The sequence below is a fragment of the Perca fluviatilis genome, chromosome 18 (genome assembly GCF_010015445.1).
Source record: "Perca fluviatilis chromosome 18, GENO_Pfluv_1.0, whole genome shotgun sequence".
In the NCBI taxonomy this organism is placed as follows: Eukaryota; Metazoa; Chordata; class Actinopteri; order Perciformes; family Percidae; genus Perca; species Perca fluviatilis.
Window position 1 is genome coordinate 4,407,746 of NC_053129.1, and position 26,059 is coordinate 4,433,804.

At 41.5% G+C, this 26,059-nt stretch overlaps 1 protein-coding gene across 1 annotated transcript in view; it reads right to left on the bottom strand.

The window, feature by feature from the left end:
- Window positions 1-242: 242 nt before the first annotated feature.
- Window positions 243-26,059, bottom strand: part of ube2j1 (ubiquitin-conjugating enzyme E2, J1) — a 67,115-nt gene continuing 41,298 nt past the window's right edge. Inside the window, exons 6-8 of the mRNA XM_039782345.1 lie at window positions 16,124-16,253; window positions 14,639-14,767; window positions 243-2,055 (exon numbers count right to left, since the gene is read on the bottom strand). Of these exons, the coding sequence (XP_039638279.1) occupies window positions 1,762-2,055; window positions 14,639-14,767; window positions 16,124-16,253 (553 nt within the window). The 3' untranslated portion in view covers window positions 243-1,761. The remainder of the gene's footprint in view (window positions 2,056-14,638; window positions 14,768-16,123; window positions 16,254-26,059) is intronic.

Sequence of the window (26,059 nt, forward strand, 5' to 3'; positions counted from 1 at the left end):
TCAAACGAGCAAAGTGGCAGTTGGTCAAGGCCAAACCCCCACCCTCCACCTTGCCCCCCCCCACCCCCCTCTCTCCTCCTCAATAGCTACAGACACAGAAGTGGAAAGCTCATTGTGGGACTGGCTCTAGTGGCTGTAATTCTGCACCAAGGCTGAAAGAACAACTATGTTTGAACCATTAGAATATCTATTGTTGCGCATTATGTCTATAAGAGGGCAAACCAATACAACGAGATACATAATTGCTTGTATAGGTATCTTTATTTAAACATAAACATGCCTTTTAAAAGATCTACATACCTACGCTCACAAAATAAACAAATAAATGAATAATGTCCTATACGGTAAACTTCATATAAAGACTGTAGCCCTCTCTCTCAGGGATTTCCCTCGGTTTCTGAGGGCTTAGGCGATGTGGTTGTGTCAAACAAAGACAACTGCAGAAAAAGCAGGTGTCTCCAACGCAGCCTCCCTGCTGTCTGCTGTGTGTGTGTGTGTGTGTGTGTTTAGGAGCTAAGCCCCGCCCTCGGTCAAACGCGCAGAGGAGAGGACAGAGAAGCTGGCGCGACCATAAATGAGAGCAAGAGAACTCTCAGCATAGTTTTTTTCCTCTTCATTCGGCTAAGGCGCTGCGCCTACGTGTTATAATGGAACCCACATGGAACAACAATTTGCAATTTCAGAAGTGCTGCTATTTTTCTTTCTTATTCCTAGCTACAGTAGGGCCACACTTTCTGATGGCATGTGTCAGAAATTCGACTACTCACTTGTAGAAAGCGTGAGAACGTCCCTCCAACGACCCCCTGCAGGCACACATTACAGTGGTCACGGAACATGGTGTAACATACGAACGTTGGTAAAGCAGTCGGCATTGGTTTATGAATGATTACCAGCTATTCCTACAGTACGACTGTACTTCAGTTCATCAAATCCCTGCAGCCAGGCAGCAGCAGGACTCGTATGTCGCTAACTGTGCAGACTCTGATTTGAAATGCATCGCCCCACACACACCTCTACGCACATCAGACTTGTCAGTTATAATGCAACATTCTGCCTGTTTATGTGGGAGACGTCAGCTCTTATCAATCCTTCCCCTCATCACAATATATATTAATCACAATATGATCCATTTACGACGTGAGATACGGAATTGAGACTTGAATTCCATACCGACTACACAGTGGCTGTTTCATTTGCACAATTGCAATAGAGCCGTGTAAGGTGTGACTGACCTGACCAAACAGGAAGATACAGCAAACCAAAAAGAATTATAGCTCATACACTATGTGCAGATGCTTCCATGATTAATTCATTACTTTGATAGAAAAATCCCCCATAAACCTTGTTGACATATTATATTGCAGTTTCAATTAAATAATGTGAACAAGTGGCAGCACTAGGACAGAACTATTCTATGGAAGGGTACGTGGGGCATGTGTAGCTGCTGAACTGATCACAAACACAACAAAGCTTCCCATTCTTAAAAATGCATGACACTCTGGAAAGTAAAATTCACATTGATTAAAAGACACCCCCGGAGGTGTTGTGGAGAGTGGGAGCGCCTCCTCTGCAGGAATGAAAGTCCCCCCCCTCCTCAGCGGAGACCGAACCCTCTGCTGACAAACAGGGAGCGCAGGAAGTCAGTGTCAGCCACCGCCTCGGCTCTGGTTCCACTTCGGCTGGCCATAGTTCTGTTGGGGTGGGGGGTGGGGGGGGGAGATGACTTGAGCGTGAGGAGGAGGGACAGCAAAGTGTGTGTGGTCACAGCTCGTAGTCAAACTTGTACTCGTGAGCCAGGTAGATCCTGCGGAAGATGAGTGCGGCCAGGGCCAGAGTGAGCACCACGATGAGGGCTACCGAGCCCGCGCGGCCTTCATCCTGAGGTTGGCGAGGAGTCGGGGCAAAGACGGGCCTGCTGGCCGGTTCTCTGCCGTCTCTCTGGCCCTGCTGGCTGTGCTGCTGGGCACGACGCTGCCGGGGGCTGAGCGGGCGGCCGACGACGGGGGCCGCGGGGGCCTGGGGCCCGACTGTTCCTGTGGCTGGAGACGCCTCTGCCTGTGGAGGAAGGGACAAAACCAGGCATTAGAGGTGAAACAGTTACTCGACTAAATCGATGATGCCCACTGGATCCGGCTGCGTTGCGTTTCGTGTTGTGCTACAGCTTAGTCACGGCTCCATTGTGGCTCTAAAGGCTCTCGTGTTTTTCAGCAGACATCTATACAGAGGATTTCCCTCCAATCTGACTGAGCTTGAGCTATTTTGCAAAGAAGAATGGGCAAAAATGTCGGTCTCTAGATGTGCAAAGCTGGTAGAGACATACCCAGTGGTGTAGTCTACGTGATACGCAGGGATACACCGTATATCCGCTAAGAAAGCTCCAGGATTTCCATACACCCACGTAAAAATGCCCAATGACAAGCAACAACATACTTTCTATTATATTTTTTATATATTTTTAATTGTCAGTGTTTTTTTTCTTCGCATAGGCTAAATAAAGGTATTTCCACCGTAAATTGGTGCATAAAAGTGTATGCGAATGCAGGAAATGAAGTCTTGGATGCTCAAAATAACCATGGGGGAGGACACCCAGACCCCCCACTCAGTTCCAGCCCTCTGTACTCACTCGGCCGGCATTTTTCTCACTCAAAGACAGAGCTTTCCCATAACATTCACAGACCCGCCCAGTGAGTGTTGGGGACAGTGGGGCTGTAAATGCTGGACATCTTTTGTTGCCTTCTGTGATCCCTTCATTAAATGTCATTACATGTCAATTTAGCCAATCACACGGTCCAGCTGTTGTCATTAACCTGCATTTATGTTGATTCTGTCAGACAACGTTGTCCTCACAAAATAAGGATGTGATCAGCAGCTCAGCCAACAGCTTAGAAATTACTGCTGGTTAAAAGGTAGTATTTATGAGCAACAATCAAATCACTCATCATCAATTAATACTCCACCATAATTCCACTGTCTGACAATAGAAACGTAAAATGTGTAAATGAGGATAATGAAATCACGAATTTCGTTCTATTATAAAAAAGGGCATAAAGATGCTTTCCTTTTATGCAACTTTATCAAAATAATAAGTCATTCATGAGCTTCCAGGATCAACACATTAAAAGCTACTCCCAGTTTCAGCATATAAAGTTAGTGTTAGAGTTAGTTAAAGATAAAGTTATGATGCTCGTGCTGATAGAATGAGTTCTATCTGGAGGGCAGGAGACTGCGAGGGTGATGACTAACCAATGAGCAGTGCCGACGGACCTAGCTTTTACACAGAAAAATGTACATTTCACCCAATTACAGACTGGCTGGAGGGAGCCTGCACAAACTGGACAGATGCAGTAAACACTTCACAATTATCTTACATATCTCTGTACTCAGGGAACAGCAGCAAGGCAGTGTGGGATACCGCGGGCCAGAAAAGTTTTAACTCTTGTCCCTTCAACTGCAGCGGCAGATGGTGACTCCTATTTCTGACGTGGCCCTCCTCAGTTTATCCAAACACTAATCTAGACCCTATTCTCTGCCCATTCAGACTGGATCAATGGGTAGCAGCTGGAGTCAAAACCAATACTCTTAGGCAACAAAGCTTGTACATGCCATCTGAACTGGTGAAAAAGAAGCCACACAACCACAGGCTTCATGCTACCATAGCACATCAACTATGATGTAATGAGAAAGCGCCGATATCCAGCTGCTTGATTTCATACAACCACAGTAACTCAGTGCAATCAATTGAGCTAGCGTGGTGCTGCTGCAAACTCAGCATGCAGAATCATTTCCTTCCATACATATTCAATATGATTTTTGAGCTCAGTGGGATCTCAGCAGGTGATTAAGCATGCCTCCAATTAAAAGGAACAATGTGAAAGATGTGTAATTGACTGCATACAGACAGCACCATGTCATGTCCTTTTGATTGTACACTGTGGAGCTTCCGAACACCCGCTGCTCTGTCCAACACTTTGGAGCGTAAATTGATTGAAAAAAGAAGCACAGAATGCTGTAGACCGGTCGGGTATTAAATTATTCCAAATATTAGGAGAAGGAATCAGCAAAGCCTAAATAGTCCTTAAATTAGGTCGCTTGTCAGTGAATGACATTTATTGTTCAGTGGTATATTTTTCATCAAGTCTTTGTTGATGTTATACATCACAAGCCAGTGTCAGGTTTCAGTGTCGGTTCCACAGAGTCAACAGTCAGTGGCTTCTTTCTACAGCTATTCTTGAAAAGCACACTGTTGCTATATCATATTTATTACAATATGATCCATTTACATCGTGAGATACAGAATTAAGACTTATATTCCATACCAACCATAACCAACTTCCCAGTGGATGGTGCATTTGCACACTTGAAATAGAGCCCTGTATGGTGTGACTGATCTGACCAAACAGGAATTTAAAGCACAAAAAGAATTATAGATCATACACTATGTGCAGATGCATCATAATTAATGCATTACTTTGAGACCAAAATCCCTCTATTGATTGCACGGAGTTACTGTGGTCGTATGAAATCATCCTTAAACTAGGTTGCTTGTCAGTGAATGAGATTTACTGTTCAGTGGTATATTTTTCATCAAGTCTTTGTTGATGTTATACATCACAAGAAAGAGTCAGGTTTCAGTGTGCTTCTTTCTACAGCTATCACACAGGCAGAGATCCACTGTAGAGGATAACATTGTCTTCACAAGTAGAATCCCTGACAGACTAGAGAGAAATGGTGATATATAAGACATGTCATATTTCCAGTACGGCACACAACACTCCATTTAAGTCAGTGGTTCCTTAAAGGGTAACAAGTGTTTTTTTTTTCTTTTCAAGTTGGACCCTATTTTGGCATGTTTTGTGTCTAAGTGTAGTGTTTCCAACAGCTTAGAAAGCAATTTGTGGCGTGGGGTATTTTCGTAACAATCAAGAATCAAAAACTGAGGAGGACTCGCTGTTGGATGCTGTCCTCCTCTCCTACTCTTTCTTCAATGCCTTACAAATCTATTTCCCTCCCAGTGACCCTGTCTTTCTGCTTGAGCAGCACTGGTTGAAATCTGAAAATATTGTAAACTAATTAATAATATAACAAATTACACTGGTTCAGCTCTGTTGGAGTCTGATGCCTCCGGTTCAGGCTGGTCCTCCTCCTCAACATGTGCCTTTTTCAGTCGCGGAAAATACTTTTCAATACTCATCTGGATTGAAGCAGCAAACATTCAGTGTAAGAGTAAAAAAAAAAAAAAAAAAAGACATAACATTGTTTATAATAAGTTCATTTGATTCACAGCTGCTACATATAGTGTTTTGACCGCGACAACCCAACTGCATTTCACCGCAAACTTGCGACTGGTTAACTTTCTAAAGCGGGCGCAATCGCCTGTTTGCTAAGAGTCGGGTCAGGACTCCAACATTAACACACTGACAACATTGTATTCAGAATATAAAATATTTTTTATAGGACTTTTTAATGTGTGATTGCGTAAAGGCAAGGCAAGGCAAGGCAACTTTATTTCTATAGCACAATTCAGCAGCAATGCGATTCAAAGTGCTTTACACAAGACATAAAAACAGTTAAAAATATCATACAAATTGGTAACAGATGAAGAAACAGTTATATAATAAAATAAATGAATAAAAAAATAAAATTTAAATACAAAAATGAATTAAGAAAAGGCAGTGTTAAAAAGAAAGGTCTTCAGCCTTGATTTAAAAGAGCTGAGATTAGGAGCCGACCTACAGTTTTGCGGTAGTTTGTTCCAGATGTAGGGACCATAGAAGCTGAACGCAGCTTCCCCCTTTTTTGTTCCGACTCTGGGTATGGCGAGCAGGCCCGTCCCTGATGATCTCAAGGATCTCAACGGCTCATAGTGTAGTAGCAGATTTGATAGGTAAATTGGTCCTAAACCGTTTAGTGACTTATAAACTAACATGAGTATTTTGAAATCTATTCTTTGATGCACAGGAAGCCAGTGTAAGGACTTCAGAACTGGAGTGATGTGATCAATTTTTTTGGTGTTGGTAAGGACGCGTGCAGCAGCGTTCTGAATCAGCTGCAGCTGTTTAATAGACTTTTTATGAATACCTGTAAAAACGCCGTTGCAGTAGTCAAGTCTACTGAAAATGAAAGCATGGATAAGTTTTTCTAAATCCTGTTGGCACATAAGTCCTTTTACCCTTGCTATATTTTTAAGATGATAATAGGCAGATTTTGTTACTGACCTAATGTGACTGTTAAAATTCAGGTCAGAGTCCATAATTATGCCAAGATTTCTTGTTTTGTCTGTTGTTTTTAACATTGTTGATTGAAGATGAGCATTTACTTTTAATCGTTCATTTTAGGTCCAAAAAATGATCACCTCCGTTTATCTTCATTTAATTTTAGGAAATTCTGGCACATCCATTCGTTGATTTGTTCAATGCACCTGGCCAGGTGTTGTATTGGACTGTAGTCTCCGGGTGACAAGGTTATATAAATCTGTGTATCGTCCGCATAGCTGTGATAGTTTATGTTGTTGTTTTCCATGATTTTAGCTAGGGGCAGCATGTATATATTAAACAGTAGAGGCCCCAGGATGGAGCCTTGGGGAACTCCACATGTCAAACTTGTACGCTCAGATGCATAGTTACCTATTGACACATAGTAATTTCTATTTTTTTAAATAGGATTCAAACCACTGTAGTACTGTTCCAGAAAGGCCTACCCAGTTTTCCAGTCTATTTAATAAATATGTGGTCAACGGTGTCAAATGCAGCTGAGATCTAGTAAAACTAAGACTGTTGTTCTGCCACTATCTGTGCTTAGGTGGATATCATTAAAGATTTTCAGAAGAGCTGTCTCAGTGCTATGATGTAGCCGAAAACCCGACTGTAAGGGATCCAAAATTTTCTTTTGGGACAATAAAAGGTTTATTTGTTGAAAAACCGCTTTTCAATAATTTTACTTAAGAATGGGAGGTTTGATATAGGCCTATAGTTGTCCATAAGTGATGTATCTAGGTTATTCTTTTTAAGAGTGGCGTGATTACTGCAATTTTTAACGCCTGTGGGAAGATGCCTGTTTGAAGAGACATGTTTACAATTTGTAAAAGATCTGAGACCAAACAATTCGAAACATTTTTAAAAAAGCCAGTTGGTAAAATATCAAGGCAACAGGAAGAGGTTTTCAAATTTTGTATAAACTCCGCCAGTTGACCTTGGTGAATCGTTTGAAATTGTGTCATATGAGGACTTGTTTTGCTTAAGCATTGAGACAGCACATATCCTGTACCTGATATGGATGCACTGACTGTAAGTCTAATTTTCTGAATTTTTTTACTAAAGAAGATTGCAAAGTTATTGCAAGCGTTGGACAAAGGTCAGATGCTACTGGTACTGGAGGGTTTGATAACCTATCGACAGTAGCAAATAGAGCACGTAATTATTAGAGTTTTTTGAAATAATTTCAGAGAAGAACGTCCATGTGCATTTCTCAGTACCACATTAAAAATACAAAGTCTGTCTTTATAGATTTCATAATGGACCTGTAGGTTTGTTTTCGGCCACCTGCGTTCAGCTTTTCGACACTCTCTTTTTTCTAATCTTACAGGTGCGACATTTCTCCATGGAGATTTTTTCTTGCTAGAGATGATTTTGACCTTAACGGGAGCAATGGTGTCAATAATAGTTGATATTCTACAGTTGAAATTATCTAGAAGTTCGGTTGCTGAGGCTCCAGAGGGGGCAGTTGTGGACGAGAAAAGCTGAATGAATTTTCCCTGATGCTTTCAGTGATGTATCGTTTTCTGATTACCTCTGTGTGAACAGTTTTTTTCACAGTTATAGAGCTATTAAAAAACACACATGAATGATCAGAAAGAGCAATATCATTCACCACAACTTTGGAAATGTTCAAGCCTTTAGAAATAATTAAGTCCAAGATGTGACCTTTGTTGTGTGTGGCTGTAGTCACATGTTGAGTGAGTCCATAATTATCAAAGATACAATACAATTCCTTTGTACCTCTATCCTCAGGGTTGTCGACATGAATGTTGAAATCACCCGTAACAATTATACAGTCGAAGTCAACACAGATCATAGACAGTAGTTCAGCAAAATCATCAAAAAAGGCTGCACAGTACTTGGGTGGTCTGTAGATATTTATAAATATAGCTATATTAGTGGACCTTAACTGAAGAGCCACATACTCAAAGGAAGCAAAATTTTCGACGGATAATTGCGTACATATGAATGAGTTTTTAAACAAAATAGCGACCCCGCCTCCTCTCTTATGAACTCTACTCTCATTCATAAAAATGAAGCCAGGGGGAGCTGACTCGATGAGGACAGCAGCGCTGTTATTCTGATCCAACCAGGTTTCAGTTAAAAACATAAAATCAAGATTATGTTGAATAATAAAATCATTGATAAAAAATGATTTTCCTGCTAAGGATCTGACATTTAATAAAGCTAGTGTTAGTGTGTTGAGGCAGATATCTGCCTCATTTCTTATGACAGGCTGTAGATGACGGGGAATGAGCGCTAAATTTACTATATTAGCAGTTGAATGTGTTTTATTGTATTGCAGCTTCACCACTTTGTGTGGTCTGTTGTTAATAATAACCGGGATGATATAGCTGTTTTGTGGACTAGGAGACATTGTTATAGAGGAGGAGGTGGTTATGGAAGAGTGCATCTGGGAATTGTGTTTGAGCGTGTTTTTTCGGGAGGTAAACCGTCAGTCATTCCACTGCGTTTGCAGGACATGCTGTATATTTCTACACAGCATCTGGTTGCCCCGTGCGTTCGGATGAATTCCATCCCTGCTGAACAGAGCGCCACGTTCCCAAAAAAGATTGAAATTGTCAATGAACCCTATGTGGTGAAGATTGCAGGCAGTCTGAAGCCAGGTGTTGAGGCCAAGAAGTCTGCTAAAAAGGTCTTTTCCACGACCTAGAGAGGGAAGTGGGCCCGAAATGAAAAACGATTTCCCAGTACTCTTTAAAAACGCGACAATCAGAGTGTTAAAATCTTTCTTTGTGCGTTCATTTTCACGGTAGGACATGTCATTATGTCCACAGTGGACCACAATGCGCTTGATTGTTGTTGAAAGGTAGGGTATCAGGTCCACAATTTTATCATGGATATCTGCAACCTTAGCTCCTGGAAAACAGTGTGTGGTCGCATTAAAAAATTCGCGTCGGCAGAATGAATCACCGATAATTATTGTGTTTGGAGGGAAAAGTGGTCGGGGAGCGGAGGATTGTGAATGGCCGGTGATAGGAAGAGAGCAGTCAGTAACAATTTCCGATGTACAAGGAAAGGAAGAATGCTTACTCTGTTGGAGTACGTTGGTATCAGTTGGCCCATTCTCCTCTAACCTCTGGCATCAACAAGGCATTTTTGCCCCCCAGGACTGCCGCATACTGGATGTTTTTCCTTTTTTAAGACCATTCTTTGTAAACCCTAGAAATGGTTGTGTGTGAAAATCCCAGTAACTGAGCAGATTGGGAAATACTCAGACCGGCCCGTCTGGCACCAACAACCATGCCACGCTCAAAGTTGCTTAGATTACCTTTCTTTCCCATTCTGACATTCAGTTTGGAGTTCAGGAGATTGTCTAGACCTGGACCACACCCCTAAATGCATTGACGCAGCTGCCATGTGATTGGTTGATTAGATAATTGCATTAACGAGAAATTGAACAGGTGTTCCTAATTATCCTTTAAGTGAGTGTATACTGATCTGATTACAGCAAAGACAACGTTGGCAGTATTGACGGCAAAATAGGCTACAGAATATTTTGTTCTGTATTGACAGGTGCACTATTTGAAAATAGTTAATTATTTATTATTATTTTTTAAATTACATTTATAGCTGCATTTATGTCAAAACCTTTCAAACATCAAAATGTTGTTTATTAATTTTATTTATTAAATTTATTTATCAAAATGACATATAAACATCTTTTCGTATTCTATTTTGCCTGGAAAAAAGAGACGTCGGTCCTATTTCTAGCATGCACGCGTGTCATGCAGGCAGTGTGCAAACTCTAACCTGTTAACATGGGAGCCGAAATAAAAACGGACACGCCACGCAGGCAGTGTGCAGGAGACCTAATGAGTTTGACCTGACCTTTCTGTTAAAGAGCAAGATCCTTTTTTTAAACATAAAAACATCCGGGAAAGTGCATTCCCTAAAGCCACCAGTCTCCATGTAAATAAACAGTAATTTTAGCATCTTAAAATACACTTCATTCAAAGTCGACAGAAACTAAACAAAACTGAAAAACCGTTTTGGGTCGTCTTTCCACGCTTCCAACCATCACAACTCTAGTTTTGGTTGAAATAAGAACATAGTTTACCCATTTACAAAATATGTTTTTTTTTTTAAATGGAGTCTGGTGGGTTTAGTGCTAGCAACCTCAGAGCTGTTTCTGGTTAAACAGAAAGGTCTATCTCTGAAGGGATCCTTTCCATAATGTTGTCAGACACTTAGAATATTAATCTTAGCCTGTCAGTGGCAAAAACAGCACTTTTAGTGGACCAAATAGATGGTGAACATTTGCCCCATAGGGTTACATTGCAGCCCGGTCTGTGCCTGCTGGTTACAGAGTTTTCACTTAATAGTGGACCAATTTCAATTATTGTTGACCTATCAGTCTCCTATGCCCAAAAACATAGGAAAATAGGGTCCAGGCTGAAAAAAAAAAAATGGTAGTTACCCTTTAACTTTTATTTCACGTGTCACAAACCCCCCTGACATGTACATTGACGGATTACTGAGGAAACTAGTAACAAGGGGAGCCTAATTGAATTTCTTTGACAAGTTATTATATTATATATTATAACAGTCATTTCGTTAACTATTTTAGACCACGGCATCCCTTCAAACTTTCATCCACTTTTTGTCATGGGCCACCCAACCCCCAATAGAACACATACAGTATGTACACAGATGATTGATCAGTTTTTAACAATTTTAGATTTAGGGCCCTATTTTAACGATCTGAAACGCAAGTATCAAACGTGAAACGCAAGTAGCTTTGTGGGCGGATCTCAGGCGCTGTTGCTATTATACCGGCGGGATAAATGACTCTTGCGCCCGACGCAAATCTAAAATGGGTTGGTCTGAAGTAGCTAGGTGTGGTTTGGGCGTAACGTGAAAATAACCAATCAGAGCGTCATCTCACATTCCCTTTAAGAGCAGGCGCGCTTGTTCCATGGTGGATTGCTATTATGACGGTGGATTTGCCTGGCGCACGCCAGCGGGAGCTGTCCGGGATGCGGAAAAGTAATAAATGCCCGTCTTGACCGGGTGGTGATGTTGCTGCGGCCTCTCGGGCACATCTCCACGGTATGGAGAGGAATGCTGCAGCCATGGAGCGTGGGCCTCCAAACGCACCACCTGCTCCTGTTGTGCCCCACTCCATCTCCGTCCACCCGCTCCACCAGGAGCGCATCGCGCATTGCCACTCTAATATTTCCTCATTTATGTCATCAACACATCCATGATTCATGGAAATGTTGTGTAAAACATAAAAAGGCACAAAGAATGCTGCGACTTTTTGAGGACTGTACTGTAAAGTGCCTCCTGACCTATCCAAACACCTGAAGCGCATTTTCAGTAATATTTTTCCTTGTAATTATGTATGGTTTGCAAAAATGGGAACTGCTGCGTCCATGTAGATGAGGGAAGCAAAGCGTATGCGCACGCTACATTATGGCCAAGCATGCGCCCCTAAAATAGCATCTGAATAACGCGCTACTGACTTTAGACTAGCGCCACTGACTTTAGAATAGTTTTTTTCCTGGTCAGTGGCGGAATTGTTTTCTGAAACTGCAAAATAGCACCAGGGAACATTTGCGCCGGAACACGCCTCCTCTTTTTGCTGAACCGCCCCCTGGAGCGCAAATACATTCCCTAATTTACAGACGTGCGTCTGTGGAGGGAAAAGTCCGCTGTGCATCGGGTGCTAAATAGGAACGATACATGCGTCGGTGTACAAAGGCAATTGCGCTGAGTGCAAGATAGGGCCCTTATTATTGTCCTATGTTAAAATATATAATGTTATATTGGCCCAAGCCAACAGGTGCTCTGCAGGGTTACAAATATTTAACTTAAAATAAACAATGAATACAATTAAATACGCAAAAATGTTTAATAAATTGCATTAATTTTCGTCTAAATTTAAATCAGCTCATATAATAGGTAATAAAAATAAAAGTAATGTGCAATACCACAGTGAATGTGCGATTAGACAATGATGGATATCCTTTGTTAAACCGTTGGCCGAGTGTATTTTAGTTTTGTTGGTCAGCTCAGATTCAATCCTGACAGACTGTGCAGACTCCTGAACCATAAAGCAGGTTGTGTTACTATGACAACTGGCAATTGTGAGTTGTCATGTCTTTAGCGGGAGCTGTCCGGGATGAGGAAAAGTAATAAATGCCCGTCTTGACCGGGTGGTGATGTTGCTGCGGCCTCTCGGGCACATCTCCACGGTAAGGAGAGGACGCTCCATAACTGCGTATTAAACAGAGTTATTAATGAAGTAGTCTATATTTTCTGATCTTCCACTTCCAGGATTGCTCCGGTGCTGCCGGAAATTTCGCCAGATTTCACTCATTTAGGCTGGATATCCGTTGCCTTGGGCTACCTTTGTGTTGGCATTTTAAACTCCGGTGGATTTCTGAGGACTATGGTTAACTGCTCCTCAGATCTCTGCAGGGTAAATCCAGACAGCTAGCTAGACAATCTGTCCAATCTGAGTTTTCTGTTGCACAAAAAACAACAACTTTTGAACTTACACGTTCCACCAAAACAAGTTCCTTCCGAGCCTATTTTGCAGCGGCACCGCGGCTTTTCTCCAGTGCTTGGCGCCGCCCATGACGATTGTGATTGGTTTAAAGAAATGCCAATAAACCAGAGCACCTTTTCCTCCCATTCCCAAATGCTGTGTGGAGTAGCCAGACCCTCCAGCGCGCTTTGGAGGAGGGTGTGGCAAAGCGAGACAATTAATGCAGTGCCTTTGATATTTTTTGCTTTTTTGTTCTGTTTTGATATGTTTGAAGTAATAACCAATAGACAGGACTGTTTCATGGCAGTATTTGTATTTTTATATGTACTTTATTCATGGTTTTTGCATCAATGTGATTAAATATCTTGATTTGACATTTCATTTTCTGGATAAGCCGAACATTTTACGCATAGAAACTTGTTTTTCCTCAAAATTCACTATTATATTAATTGATGTCACAATATAAAATGATATATACCGTGATAGAGGATTTTATCCATATTGCCCACTCCCACTGTTAACTCTTTAAGCTTAAGAGAGACAAGGCTCTTCTAACTGACAGTGAACTTGAGATGATGATAGGATTCTTCATGTGTGGATTTGATTGATGCATTTGCTTGATGAGCACCACATGAAATACTTTGTCATTTTGCTTTCTGAATAAATCTAATCTGATTAACCTGAAGCCTTGACAGTCTTGCAGCATCAGAACACTTTTGTTTGATGTTCCCTGCCACAGCAGGAAAAGCAGAGGTGGGACTAATAACATTAACGATGGCTCTTTTCCTGCTATTATTGTAATGCAATTCAGTTACTAAGTACACCTGTGCTTGACGAGTCAAAATGTCTTTTCAATTTTAGTCTCACTCCACATTCTTATACAGTTGATTGTAGCTGACAGGCTAAAACATTGTGGGCTGGCAGCAGGTTATGGGCTGTCCTGTGTAGAGCTGTCAACCTTCCTCTACACTACCAATTTAATTTATTTTTTTAAACATTCAAATAGTTAATGCTCAAAAGCAGCCTGTTATTAATATGTACCACACTACTCAGGCTTATGCGTTATTGCCAATGCCACTATGAGCATGTGGTTGTTGTTACACATTCTGTCCACTAGAGGGACTTCCAACAACAGCCTGGCCTTTAAGGGAACCTACGTCATGGCGCATTGCATTTCTGGCACGCCGCTCTCTTTTTTCTATAATTTTCCCCCAAAAAAAGCACTGCCGAAACGATGCTAACGGCATTGATAACTACGCCAAACGGTGCTGTCACTGCTATTGTAGTGATTTATAAGCAACAAGTTTCTTGCAGATTGTCACATTAATGAGAATCCAGCTGTTAGAAGGTAATTTATGAAGTAGAAGCTAACTCTGACAGCTGTAGGGCAGCTAACATTAACTTTAGCTGTCTCCATAAAGCTCCCAGCTAAGCTCCTCTATCTCGTGACGCAGATAGGAAACCAGAACGAGCTAACTAATGATAACATAAGCATTTTGGCTCGGTGGATGTCAATTTTTAAAGTCCTGTTAAAACTATTTCCCATCCTTCTTCCGATTTCCAGCCGCAGCCTGTCACTCCCACTGTCCTAACGTTACGTGCTCCGTGATGTTAAGACCTCACAATGCCTTGTGTTTCTCACCCCCGCTAACGTATCAGATGTGACATGACAAAAGCCTTTCTTTTTCACATGTGGGCAGGCCAAGGTGAGAAGAGGGATATTAGCTAACGTTAGCCAACATTCAAATAGTAATTTCAGCATTTGAATAGTATTGATTTTTTTACTAATCGAATTGTATTCGACTTTGGGAATTCGTTCCAACAGCCCTAGTCCTGTGTAACCCCAGGGGGGCAGTATGACACCTACCTGCTCAGCCCGGGGCTCTTCAGAAGCTTCCTGGCCTGCAGACGTGGAGGCGTCTTCCTGGGTGAGTGTGGAAGGCTCGCTTTCTGCACCTCCGCTCTCACTTGCCTGTCTGGATAAACTGGACTCTTCCTGCATTAACACACAGGGAAGTGCAGTCATCTACACTGTGCCTTGGCTCCTGTCATAGGGCTGGACAACATAACCTCAAATGTATATCATAATAAACTGTCACATATACTTTAACAACCGTAAAAAAAAAACTACAACCAAGAATTGTTTTTTTTTAACAAAAGCACTGCATGATATTTTCTCTGTCATGGTGGCTTACTTCGGATGAGTGAGCTAGTAATAAAGTAATGGCCAATTCTTAAATAATGGCACATGGCCAGCACAGACAAATCAAAGCTTGATTCAATTCAAAATTTGGAATTAACTGTCACAAATTTGGTATACCACTGCTGCTCTTACTTTCCATTTTCTGACAGAAGTACTAGTTTCATTTACTAATAGTTTCCAATCACTTCTACTTAGTTGCAGGTTTAAAAAAAATCAATTCAAGTCAAGCTACTGTTATTGAAATTCAACACTTCCTGCATAGGTTTCTAATCAAAAGTGTAACAGAAACGAGATAGATAATAGCATTTGAGCTGTTAGAAGACTTTTAATGTGAAACATCTGTGCAGAAAGTCTCAATGTTTCACTTGCGGTAGCTTAACAACAATCAGAAAACTTAATTAGGAGCATGAAACCAGTATTTCGGTATTATAAGTAGCATTTATTATGCACGTTTTAGGGATCATTTTTACCCCCAGGTAATAAGGTTATTGAACGATAGCACAACCGGAAGGAGGGCTGTGATCTGAACTTAGTCACTTATGTATACTATGTTGGATATTTTATAATGTTTTTAATGCTACTGTGTTTTTAAAATTGTTATTGACTGGTGCTGAGAGAGTGCTAAGGCACATTGTATTTCATTGCTGTGGTACTTCGTACTATATGCATATGACAATAAAGTTGAACTTGAACTATTCTGTAAAAGTTTTGCAGATCAGCCACTAAGTGGACCTCACGGTGAGATTATTTTATTAACTGCTGTTTCCAAAAATGTACACGCATGCATGAGAAGTCCTAAGAGTGCTCCGAAAAAAAGGGGAAATGTGAACATTTATACTTCCATGACATCTGGGCAAACTCCATCTGCTGATGAAGATGCGATCATCATATGATCGAAATCCCCAGAACAGCTACTAAATGGAGCTTGTGGTGGATAATTAATTTTAACTGTTTCCAAAGTCAAGAATTAACTTTTAAGTGAGTAAAAGTGTGAGTACGACAACTGTTTATTCTCACCTAAATCATGCTGCATTTAGACAATTTATTGACAACTGTAATAGGAGTACATTTAAATGGGTAAGAGATTCATAATGGTTAATTTTTCCAGCCCTAACATCAAACAGGGTTCCCGTTACAGCTAGTTTGTACCTTGAAGTTGATTTGCTGGGCCAGCTCTTTAGCCTTGTGGTCCTCTGCGCTGGGGTTGCTGTTGGGGGTCAGAGCCAGGAGGGCAGAACGCATGGAGCAGCCACACGCCTCACAGCAGAAGTCCTGGGACCTGCCGGAAAACAGGTGGTACATGGTGAGGTCATCCTGCTGCCAAGAGCACCTCTCGTTCTACATGTCACAGTGCTAACCCTTGGCCTAGAGAGTAGGTTGCCCACTAGCCAGACACACTAGTTTACTTTCTGCAGGTCCATTATTTATTCCATCCCGTTGGCACAATAGATCTGTTGTCCTGGTGTTGCCAAGTTGTGTAGCCCAGGCCTCCGTGGCCTACTTATGTTAGTGGGCAAGTAAGATTCTCTGGGCATTTTCACATTTTATTTAATAGTTGACAGTGAAGAGGCAGACTGGAAATAGGCAGAGATAGAGAGAGAGAGAGAGAGAGAGAGAGAGAGAGAGAGAGAGAGAGAGAGAGAGAGAGAGAGAGAGAGAGTTAACATAGGCCTGCAGGATTCTTTGTAAGAATTAAGATCACGATTCTCTCACAATTCTTACACTGCATTTCTTGTCTGTGAAAGTGTCCTTCAAACAAACAAAGCAAGCATATGGGCTTATATTAAACATTTATTAAATACCAACATGGTCAACATAGCTCCACATTAAAAAGAAGAAAATCCTATACGTGTCAGTCTAGCCATTTTCATCCCCATCAACCCACAGTAGTACAAATAGTTTCTGGGAGTTGGAGGAAAATACAGGTGAAAAAGGTTGCATGACCAAAACCAATCCGATGAGACAAGATGGAGGTAGCCTCCCACAACTGCTTAAGTTTCCGCGCACAGCAGTAGAGTTGAGAAGATGGACTGTTTCGTACTAAGCGCAAGTCGGATAAAGCTTTTTCAGTAATTTGCGCCAAAGCAAAATAACAAATACGATCTTCAATCAGATGAACAGTTAACATGACTTCAACATCCACTTGCTTCCATTAGAGACTTTATTCTTTACAGTTACAGTCTATAACCGCTTTTTAACTAGGGGTGGTACGGTTCATGAAAAAACATCCGAACCGCTCGGTCCGGAACGTGTGTGTGCCGCACGGTTCGACGCATGCGCAATGTAGCCTCGTGCCCCTATGTGACCTCAGACAGCTGTGTTTCCCTTTCGCGCGAAAGAAGAGATGTGGACAAGTTACCAAGAAAACGTACAGCGAAAGACCGTGCAAAACATTTCAGACCGTCCTGCCAACCTGTATACTTTTTAACATCAATGTACTGTAACGTTTTTTCAGTCTAAAGTCGCTGAAGCGGCTGCAGTTTAGATCCTGTCGGGTCTCTGCAGCGGGCGGGGCTGCTCAGTTCTCCCCGCGACTGACACACACACACACACACACACACACACACACACACACACACACACACACACACACACACACACACACACACACACACACACACACACACACGGTGGATGCAGGAAAAAACGGAGATGAGACGTGCAGGAGGACCTGACAGCTACACTCGTTATTGTGCGTGCAATGATTAGTCCAATAAGTACTTTATCAAACCGTATGACTGTGTGTCCCAGCCCAGCCCAGGGTAGGAAATTAACCAACAATGTAAACTGTTTTATGTTTAACGTATTCTGACTTATTCAAAAGACGGAGCTTTAAGAGTTCCTCTCTTTTTCTTTTAAAGGATACATTTTTGTAAGAGATACACTGAAGTTGGCAGTTATTTCAGTTGATATTCTGTAATATTTCAATCTTCATGTGCTAAAAAGGCACATAAGTTCCTGTAGATGGCAATACACATTCTCCTTTTTTTGCCAAATAAATGAAAAGCATGCTGAAATCATCAATGTCTTCCCTCTTGCCTTATCAAAATCTCACGTAGCTTTCCTCAGAGATGGTCCCAATAATGTGCTTAAAGTCAAGTCAAATTCAGTTTGTGCATGATTACATGATATAACTATATAATTATTTAATACTGTATCCTACATTGTGGATAATTAAGCTATATATACACAGTACAGGCCAAAAGTTTGGACACACCTTCTCATTCAATGAGTTTCCTTTTTATTTTCATGACTATTTACATTGTAGATTCTCACTGAAGGCATCAAAACTAAGTTAAGTACATAATTCCATATGTGTTCATTCATAGTTTTGATGCCTTCAGTGAGAATCTACAATGTAAATAGTCATGAAAATAAAGAAACACATTGAATGAGAAGGTGTGTCCAAATATGCTGAAGTATATTTCTGGAGTGTTAAAGATTAAAAGAAAAAATAACAAGAACCGTACAGAACCGAAAACCGTGACCCTAAAACCGTGATACGAACCGAACCGTGGGTTTTGTGAACCGTACCACCCCTATTTTTAACATGCAACAAAAGATTGGACACTTTGCTGCGACCCAGCCTGACGTTACAGACAGCTTTTTTGGCTAATTTGATTGGTTGATTGTCAGTGGAGTTGTAGGTTCAGGAAGAGCCGTGCTCTGTAACCATTTGGCTACCAAGACGCATCCTGTGAGCACACTAAAATGACTTATTTCTAGTAATTTCAGTATGCAAACTGTCATCATTCATTCTTAATGAAATTACATTGCATGAGCTCCCATCCATATAACCTAACTATTTTTTTTACGTCACCAAAACCAGCCTCAACTACTCATTGGTTTTATGTAAACTTCAAATAAAACATAGGCTACACCGGATGAAGATTACTCTGGCCTCCATGTGTTCCCCTCCACACATTGACCAATCCTTACACTATTACTTTCCAAGATTCAGAGACCTTCATTTAAAAAATAAAAAACAGTATGTGTGACAGTATTAGGCCATTTGATGAATAAGCAGGTCCCTCAACTCTATAAGTGAACAACCTGTTTCATAAATGAAAAAGAAATTACTTTGAGTACAATGGCAGTGGTTCAGTGACTAAATAAATTACCTATTAATTATGAACAGGCCCAACATTAATGTTCTGGCTCACTTGTCACAGTATATCAGGTTTACCTGCCAAGTTAACTGAAAAATTTACTTTTTACCAACTAGCGTGTAGAATAATTACATTTTTACTGATATACAGTACAGGCCAAAAGTTTGGACACACCTTCTCATTCAATGCGTTTCCTTTATTTTCATGACTATTTACATTGTAGATTCTCACTGTTACTACCAGGCAGTAAGAGTGCTTAGGGACATCTACAAATTACAACACCGAAAAGAGATGCAACAAAAATATTTATTAATTTAATGATTAAATAAGGTAATGTCTCCAAACTTACCTCAATTATTACTTGTCTCCTGCTAGTTATATTACAGCACTTACTTTAAAAAATAAGTTAAATTAAAAAATATTTTTGTTGCATCTCTTTTCGGTGTTGTAATTTGTAGATGTCCCTAAGCACTCGTCTTACAGCAGCAACAACAACAGCAGAGAGCAGAAGCCAGCAGGCAAGTGTTATTTACATAACCTTCTGGTGTACTTACAAACTTTACAATCCAGCGTTTTATGAGAGCATAACCTATATATACACTAGTGTAGACCTTTGGTATCATTTCGGGCATTATTAGTGGGGTAATGTTAAGAGACACTTCGGATCCATTAGCCTCTGCGCTAAGCTATTCAGCGGCTAACGCTACGCTACGCTAACTCGTCCAATGTTAGACCCAGGTGAAAAAAGCTTCTGGGGGGGTGTTTGGCTCGAGGTCATGGTGCAAAGGACCCTAGGGTGAAATTACTCCGAACCATCACTTTAACAAAAAAGTGTGAAATAACTGAAAACGTCTTATATTCCAGTTTCTTCAGTGTAGCCACCCTTTGCTCTGATTACTGCTTTGCACACTCTTGGCATTCTCTTGATGAGCTTCAAGAGGTAGTCACCTGAAATGGTTTTCCCAACAGTCTTGAAGGAGTTCCCAGAGATGCTTAGCACTTGGTGGCCCTTTTGGCTTCACTCTGCGGTCCAGCTCACCCCAAACCATCTTGATTGGTTTCAGGTCCGGTGACTGTGGAGGCCAGGTCATCTGGCGCAGCACTCCATCACTCTCCTTCTTGGTCAAATAGCCCTTACACAATCTGGAGGTGTGTTTGGGGTCATTGTCCTGTTGAAAAATAAATGATGGTCCAACTAAACGCAAACCGGATGGGATGGCATGTTGCTGCAGGATGCTGTGGTAGCCATGCTGGTTCAGTATGCCTTCAATTTTGAATAAATCCCCAACAGTGTCACCAGCAAAGCACCCCCACACCATCACACCTCCTCCTCCATGCTTCACGGTGGGAACCAGACATGTAGAATCCATCCGTTCACCTTTTTGGCGTCGCACAAAGACACGGCGGTTGGAACCAAAGATCTCAAATTTGGACTCCTCAGACCAAAGCACAGATTTCCATTGGTCTAATGTCCATTCGTTGTGTTTCTTGGCCCAAACAAATCTCTTCTGCTTGTTGCCTCTCCTTAGCAGTGGTTTCCTAGCAGCTATTTGACCATGAAGGCCTGATTCGCGCAGTCTCCTCTTAACAGTTGTTCTAGAGATGTGTCTGCTGCTAGAACTCTGTGTGGCATTCATCTGGTCTCTAATCTGAGCTGCTGTTAACTTGTGATTTCTGAGGCCGGTGACTCGGATGAACTTATCCTCAGCAGCAGAGGTGACTCTTGGTCTTTCCTGGGGCGGTCCTCATGTGAGCCAGTTTCGTTGTAGGGCTTGATGGTATTTGCGACTGCACTTGGGGACACATTCACAGTTTTCGCAATTTTCCGGACTGACTGACCTTCATTTGTTAAAGTAATGATGGCCACTCGTTTCTCTTTACTTAGCTGATTGGTTCTTGCCATAATATGAATTCTAACAGTTGTCCAATAGGGCTGTCGGCTGTGTATCAACCTGACTTCTGCACAACACAACTGATGGTCCCAACCCCATTAATAAGGGAAAAAAATTCCAATAATTAACCCTGACAAGGCACACCTGTGAAGTGAAAACCATTTCAGGTGACTACCTCATGAAGCTCATTGAGAGAACACCAAGGGTTTGCAGCGCTATCAAAAAAGCAAAGGGTGGCTACTTTGAGGAATCTAAAATATAAGACATGTTTTCATTTATTTCACACTTTTTTGTTAAGTACATAATTCCATATGTGTTCATTCATAGTTTTGATGCCTTCAGTGAGAATCTACAATGTAAATAGTCATGAAAATAAAGAAAACGCAGTGAATGAGAAGGTGTGTCCAAACTTTTGGCCTGTACTGTATGTCACACTACCTGTATGCAATTATACGATGGCTCATGCTTGTAATTCATACTGAAGTGCAATTAGGTTTGAAATACATGTCATGATTACGAAGCAACCCTGATTTAATGCATCTGCCGCAACACCTTATCTTAAATACATAATGTCACAGCTACACGCTTTAAGGAAAATCCTGCTGTTCTTCAACCTTTGTCTTATTCTCATTAATGTGTCCACTCTGTCTAGTGGTCATGCTACCTATTCTCTCCCAACCTCAATTTTAGAGATTTGGGAAACGCAACTTCAGCAAAACAGCATACATCTGGGAAAGCAGAGCATTTTACATGAACTATGGTTTTTTTACAAATAATTTCAACGCTCGTTACGGAGTCCAACTGAATGTAAACACAGAAATGAGTCCTCTTAATTCGCTATTGTAGCTAACCATATAAGAATCTATTTTTAGGGCAATATTACAGCTAACCAAACAAGCTGCACATTCATCTCGGCACGACGGTTGGTTTATATGTGTGAGGCTGTTGCTTACTGTTTTTTGCTTGCCACAATACACGTTGTTTAGCAGAGTGCGCATTACCCAATTCTCAGTGAGTGTAAGCATGTCCTATGGTTCGATGGAAAAAAACAGCAACAATGGACCAATTGGGTAACACTTCTACAGTTAGCCTGTCTTTTCTATGACATTTTGTTTGCCCTAATTAATTAGCCTGGGTTAGTGTTCATGTTGGGCAATTCTTGTTGTTGACCAAACCAAGCTGTAGTGACTGATGAATCGGTCCCACAGACATAATTTTCAGTTGACAAAGAAGCTGTGGTAGGGGCTGCTATATCTCCGCTATCTATTTTGCAAGGACACCATTGCTGCATCCAGAGCTTAGTGCGATTGTAATTGGGTATTTTTCCCCTATCCCAGAATAGGACCAATTCACGTTGAATCACTCGGTGCCAAATTTCGGTACCTGAGAGCGCGTAAGTCCTGTCCCTCTGCATGTTTCACAGAGAGCAGGGCTCAGCTTCGAAACACACACACGCACGCACACACCAAATACAAGAATAAAAGTTACAGTGCAGTGTAAGATATACACACAATTTTTAATAGGTTGTAGGCAGTGGAGAGGGACACCGCAGTTATTAGGTCTAAAGAGGTTAGTTATACAGGAGTGAAGCCATTTGAGTTTGTGGCAAAACCTTTCACAGTGCTCATTTTTCATTTTGTGACTTTCGATTGAATAAGACTCCCATGATTTAAGTTCTTTTAAATAGTGTTAAAATCTCGTTCTCATGAACCCAATCTCGTCTCTCGTCTTGTCACACCCCTAATAAAACGGTGTAGCCAGACCATACTCCAGTGCTGACACAGCAACCCGTTCTCACTCCCAACTCGTCGATTACCTACGCTTGGTCAATGGCTCTCAGCGTCAGATACCGACGCACAAAGCACCCTTTAGCGTCCGTATGGGACGCACCGGGCAGAGCAGCAGCTCGACCACTGCGCTGCAAGATGACGTAGTATTAAGAGCAACAACGACAGCGATTAGTATTAAAGACCTAAAATCTGCGTAAGGAAGCAGGTTGGGCGGGGGGGGGGGGGTAGATGGGTCAAACAACACAGGACTTTCACCCGGGAGACCGGGGTTCGTGTCCTGTTCAGCGTGTCACTTAAACGTACATTTTGTAACCCCGCCCACGATCTTTTCCTAATCCTAACCAAGTGGTTTTACCCTACACATTAAAAATGATACCAAGGGGTCCCGACCCAGAGCGTCAAAATGTGACGGCAAGGGGTCCTGACCAAGCACGTTGAAAAATGGCGCCAAAGGAGTACGCAAAGCGTTGAAAAATGAAGCAAAGGGGACCTGACCCAGAGGGTTAGAAAAAATTACGCCAAGGGGTCCTGTCCAAGCACAGTGAGTAGAATGTTTTTAATCACAGTTAAAATGGCTAAAACTATGCAAATTAGACTGAATTACCACATCAAACGCCCTACGAAGAGAGGATGGCTGCCCAAAATGTTCTAACTGTGGCAATGTAAACATGAACAAACGCACAGAGAATTATTTTTGGAGAAGTGTAGCAGGCAGCCAATCAACAGTGTCTTTGATACAGAGCCAAATTTCAGATTTGCTGATGGTCAGAGTGTTTTGTGGTCAACACGAACAAAGAAAGAGAAAGCAGACAAAGAACTCTGAATTAGTCAAGCATTGAAGTTACATTTCACAAAGTTAGCAGCCAGTGCAGTGGGTGGTATTAATTTTGAAAAATGTACAGTCATCTAGGTGCTCAGCCAATGGTAATTTGGCATCTTGAAGTTATAAAAGATTTTTAGATTAAGCTGCCCATACCTTTCAGGGCTGTGTATGAATCCTGTCAAGAAACTGGCAGGAAAACCAGCTTCAAAAGCTGTGTTTATGGCATTGGCTGCCTGTTTGTATTGTTGGCTGCCTCACAGCGTATCCTCATCTGACAGGTTTGTTTTTTTAACCTCACCACCTGTGGCACATCCACATGCCAGGTCCCTGCTAAGGGTTCAGACAGCTGCGTGCACTTTTACACTCTCATGTCATTCCTGACAGTGGGGTTCAGTGCAATACTGCTAAAAGAAGGATCAACACAGCTGCATAGCGAAGTGGTGTGGAAACAACATAAAAATGCAACACATTAAAGAGGTGTCTGTGGATTTGACTTAGGCAAGCTAATCGTCCCTTGCATCAGCTAATGGGCTGATGTTACAGCTGTGAAGAGGAGGGATGAATCTGAGGAACACCACATCATCACTGTGGCACTCCTCAGGCTAAAGGTGGCATGGATACATTTGGATACATTATGGTAATAAATGATCCAAATCAGTGTCTTCCTCTGGAGCCAAACTGAAATTGGATTCTATTCAAGTGAAGTTAAGATGTACTTGGGGACGAAGCTGGGCTTTTTAGACATTAGACATTTTTCAAGGAACGGCAAATGTTCTCTTACGCCTCCAGTCATCTTGTCAGTGGACTATGACAGCTTAAACAGGGAATCTATGTCTCCAAAAGCAGACACTCCATGGTTGGTTGATGGTTGCTCACATGAATGACTGTTTGAATTCTTTTAGGCATGAGTGATAATCATCATGAACACATCTGAGTTTTAAGAAAAAAAAAGTCAGAACTGGAGATTTGGTTTGTAAAATCTCAGATGCATACTGAGAGGACAGCAGCATGTTTGAGATGACAATCAGACAAAGCAGAATTGGCATTTGTCATTATCACACGCTCTGGAAAATGTAACCGTAGCCTACATCAGCAACCTGTGTCACAGCACTAAATCTAACTATTGCAAGCAGTGTTGGGCAGTGGTGTTTTTGGTTTAACTACTTCTCAGTAGTATAAATTGAAAATACAGAAAATACTCTCAAGAAAGAAAAACAAGGGCAAAAAGACCAGGGATTAACTTGCTTGGACAAACGAAAAGATGCAGTGTTGTTTTCTTTCAAAAGGTCTCCGTTTCTGCCCGTCCAGACTACGACACAACCCCGGGGTTTTCAAAATTACACAGGGTCAGCAGTGTTTTCAAATGTCTCTGTTTAAGGGGCTCGGAAACACCAGAGTAGTGTGGACGCGAGGCGTAAACGTATCAAGAGATATGCGGGTTTTAAAAAAACAAAACAACGTATTAGTGTGGATGTAGCCTCACACTGAGCTGAAATGGAAACACTGCCTTGCAACACGCTTCTTTCAGTTTAATTTAAAGGCATTCATCTTTAAGGATTTGGTTATTCTAGTTAAAAAAAAAAAATAAATAAATAAAAATTCAAATATCAAAATTGAAAATCGAATACCTACCCACAGGACGAATATTAAGGTGTGAACAACTTGATGGGTGGGGGTGTAGACCAAAATATTACAACAACTTTCCATTAATTATGAATATTATAAACGTTACAAAAATAAGAGCAAGTTTGCTGTCCTCTGATTTTGCCTGAGATTGCCAAGCCTGTCCCTGTCTCTGAACCGCTTAATTAAGACTTTTCTACACTGGTGTTTCAGCAGTATTTCAGTCTTATCTGGCTTTATTTTTATCAGTGGAGCTTTCTACATGGGCTGTGTAACAGCTTGCACATAACCACAACATTGTGGTTATAGATTATATTTAGATCTCAAGTCGATTTCTTTCCAATTTATGTGTGTAACTACAGTGATTGTGCGGACAAAAGATCTGAAATTGCGCACTTCTGTACTTACACTTGTTATTTTGAGTACATAATGCGTTCACACTGACAAAGTTTGGCCAACTGCAGTGCACTACGAGTACACCGATGCTGCACTCAAAGCCATCAAAATGTTGAGTGCGAAATGCTGGACACTGATCGCTCTCAACATTCACCATATTTGCTACGGAGCGGACGCTACGGGACCACCAACGTATTTTCAAACTTGTGAACGGGGTGGGCGAGGAAGTTGCAGTAGTTACTATTGAAACGGCGAAACACAAACTATACAAATGTAATTTGTGCGTCTTCTTTTTTCGATAAGTACCACTATACTGCTGTCAGCTAGGTAGAAAACTAGCCGGGCCGATGCCAACTGGTGGCGGAAATATACCTCCCGGCTGCAATTTGCCATTAAACAGAAGAAGAGTAATTTCCAGTAAGTGCATGGAAAATACCCTACCCTGTCGAACT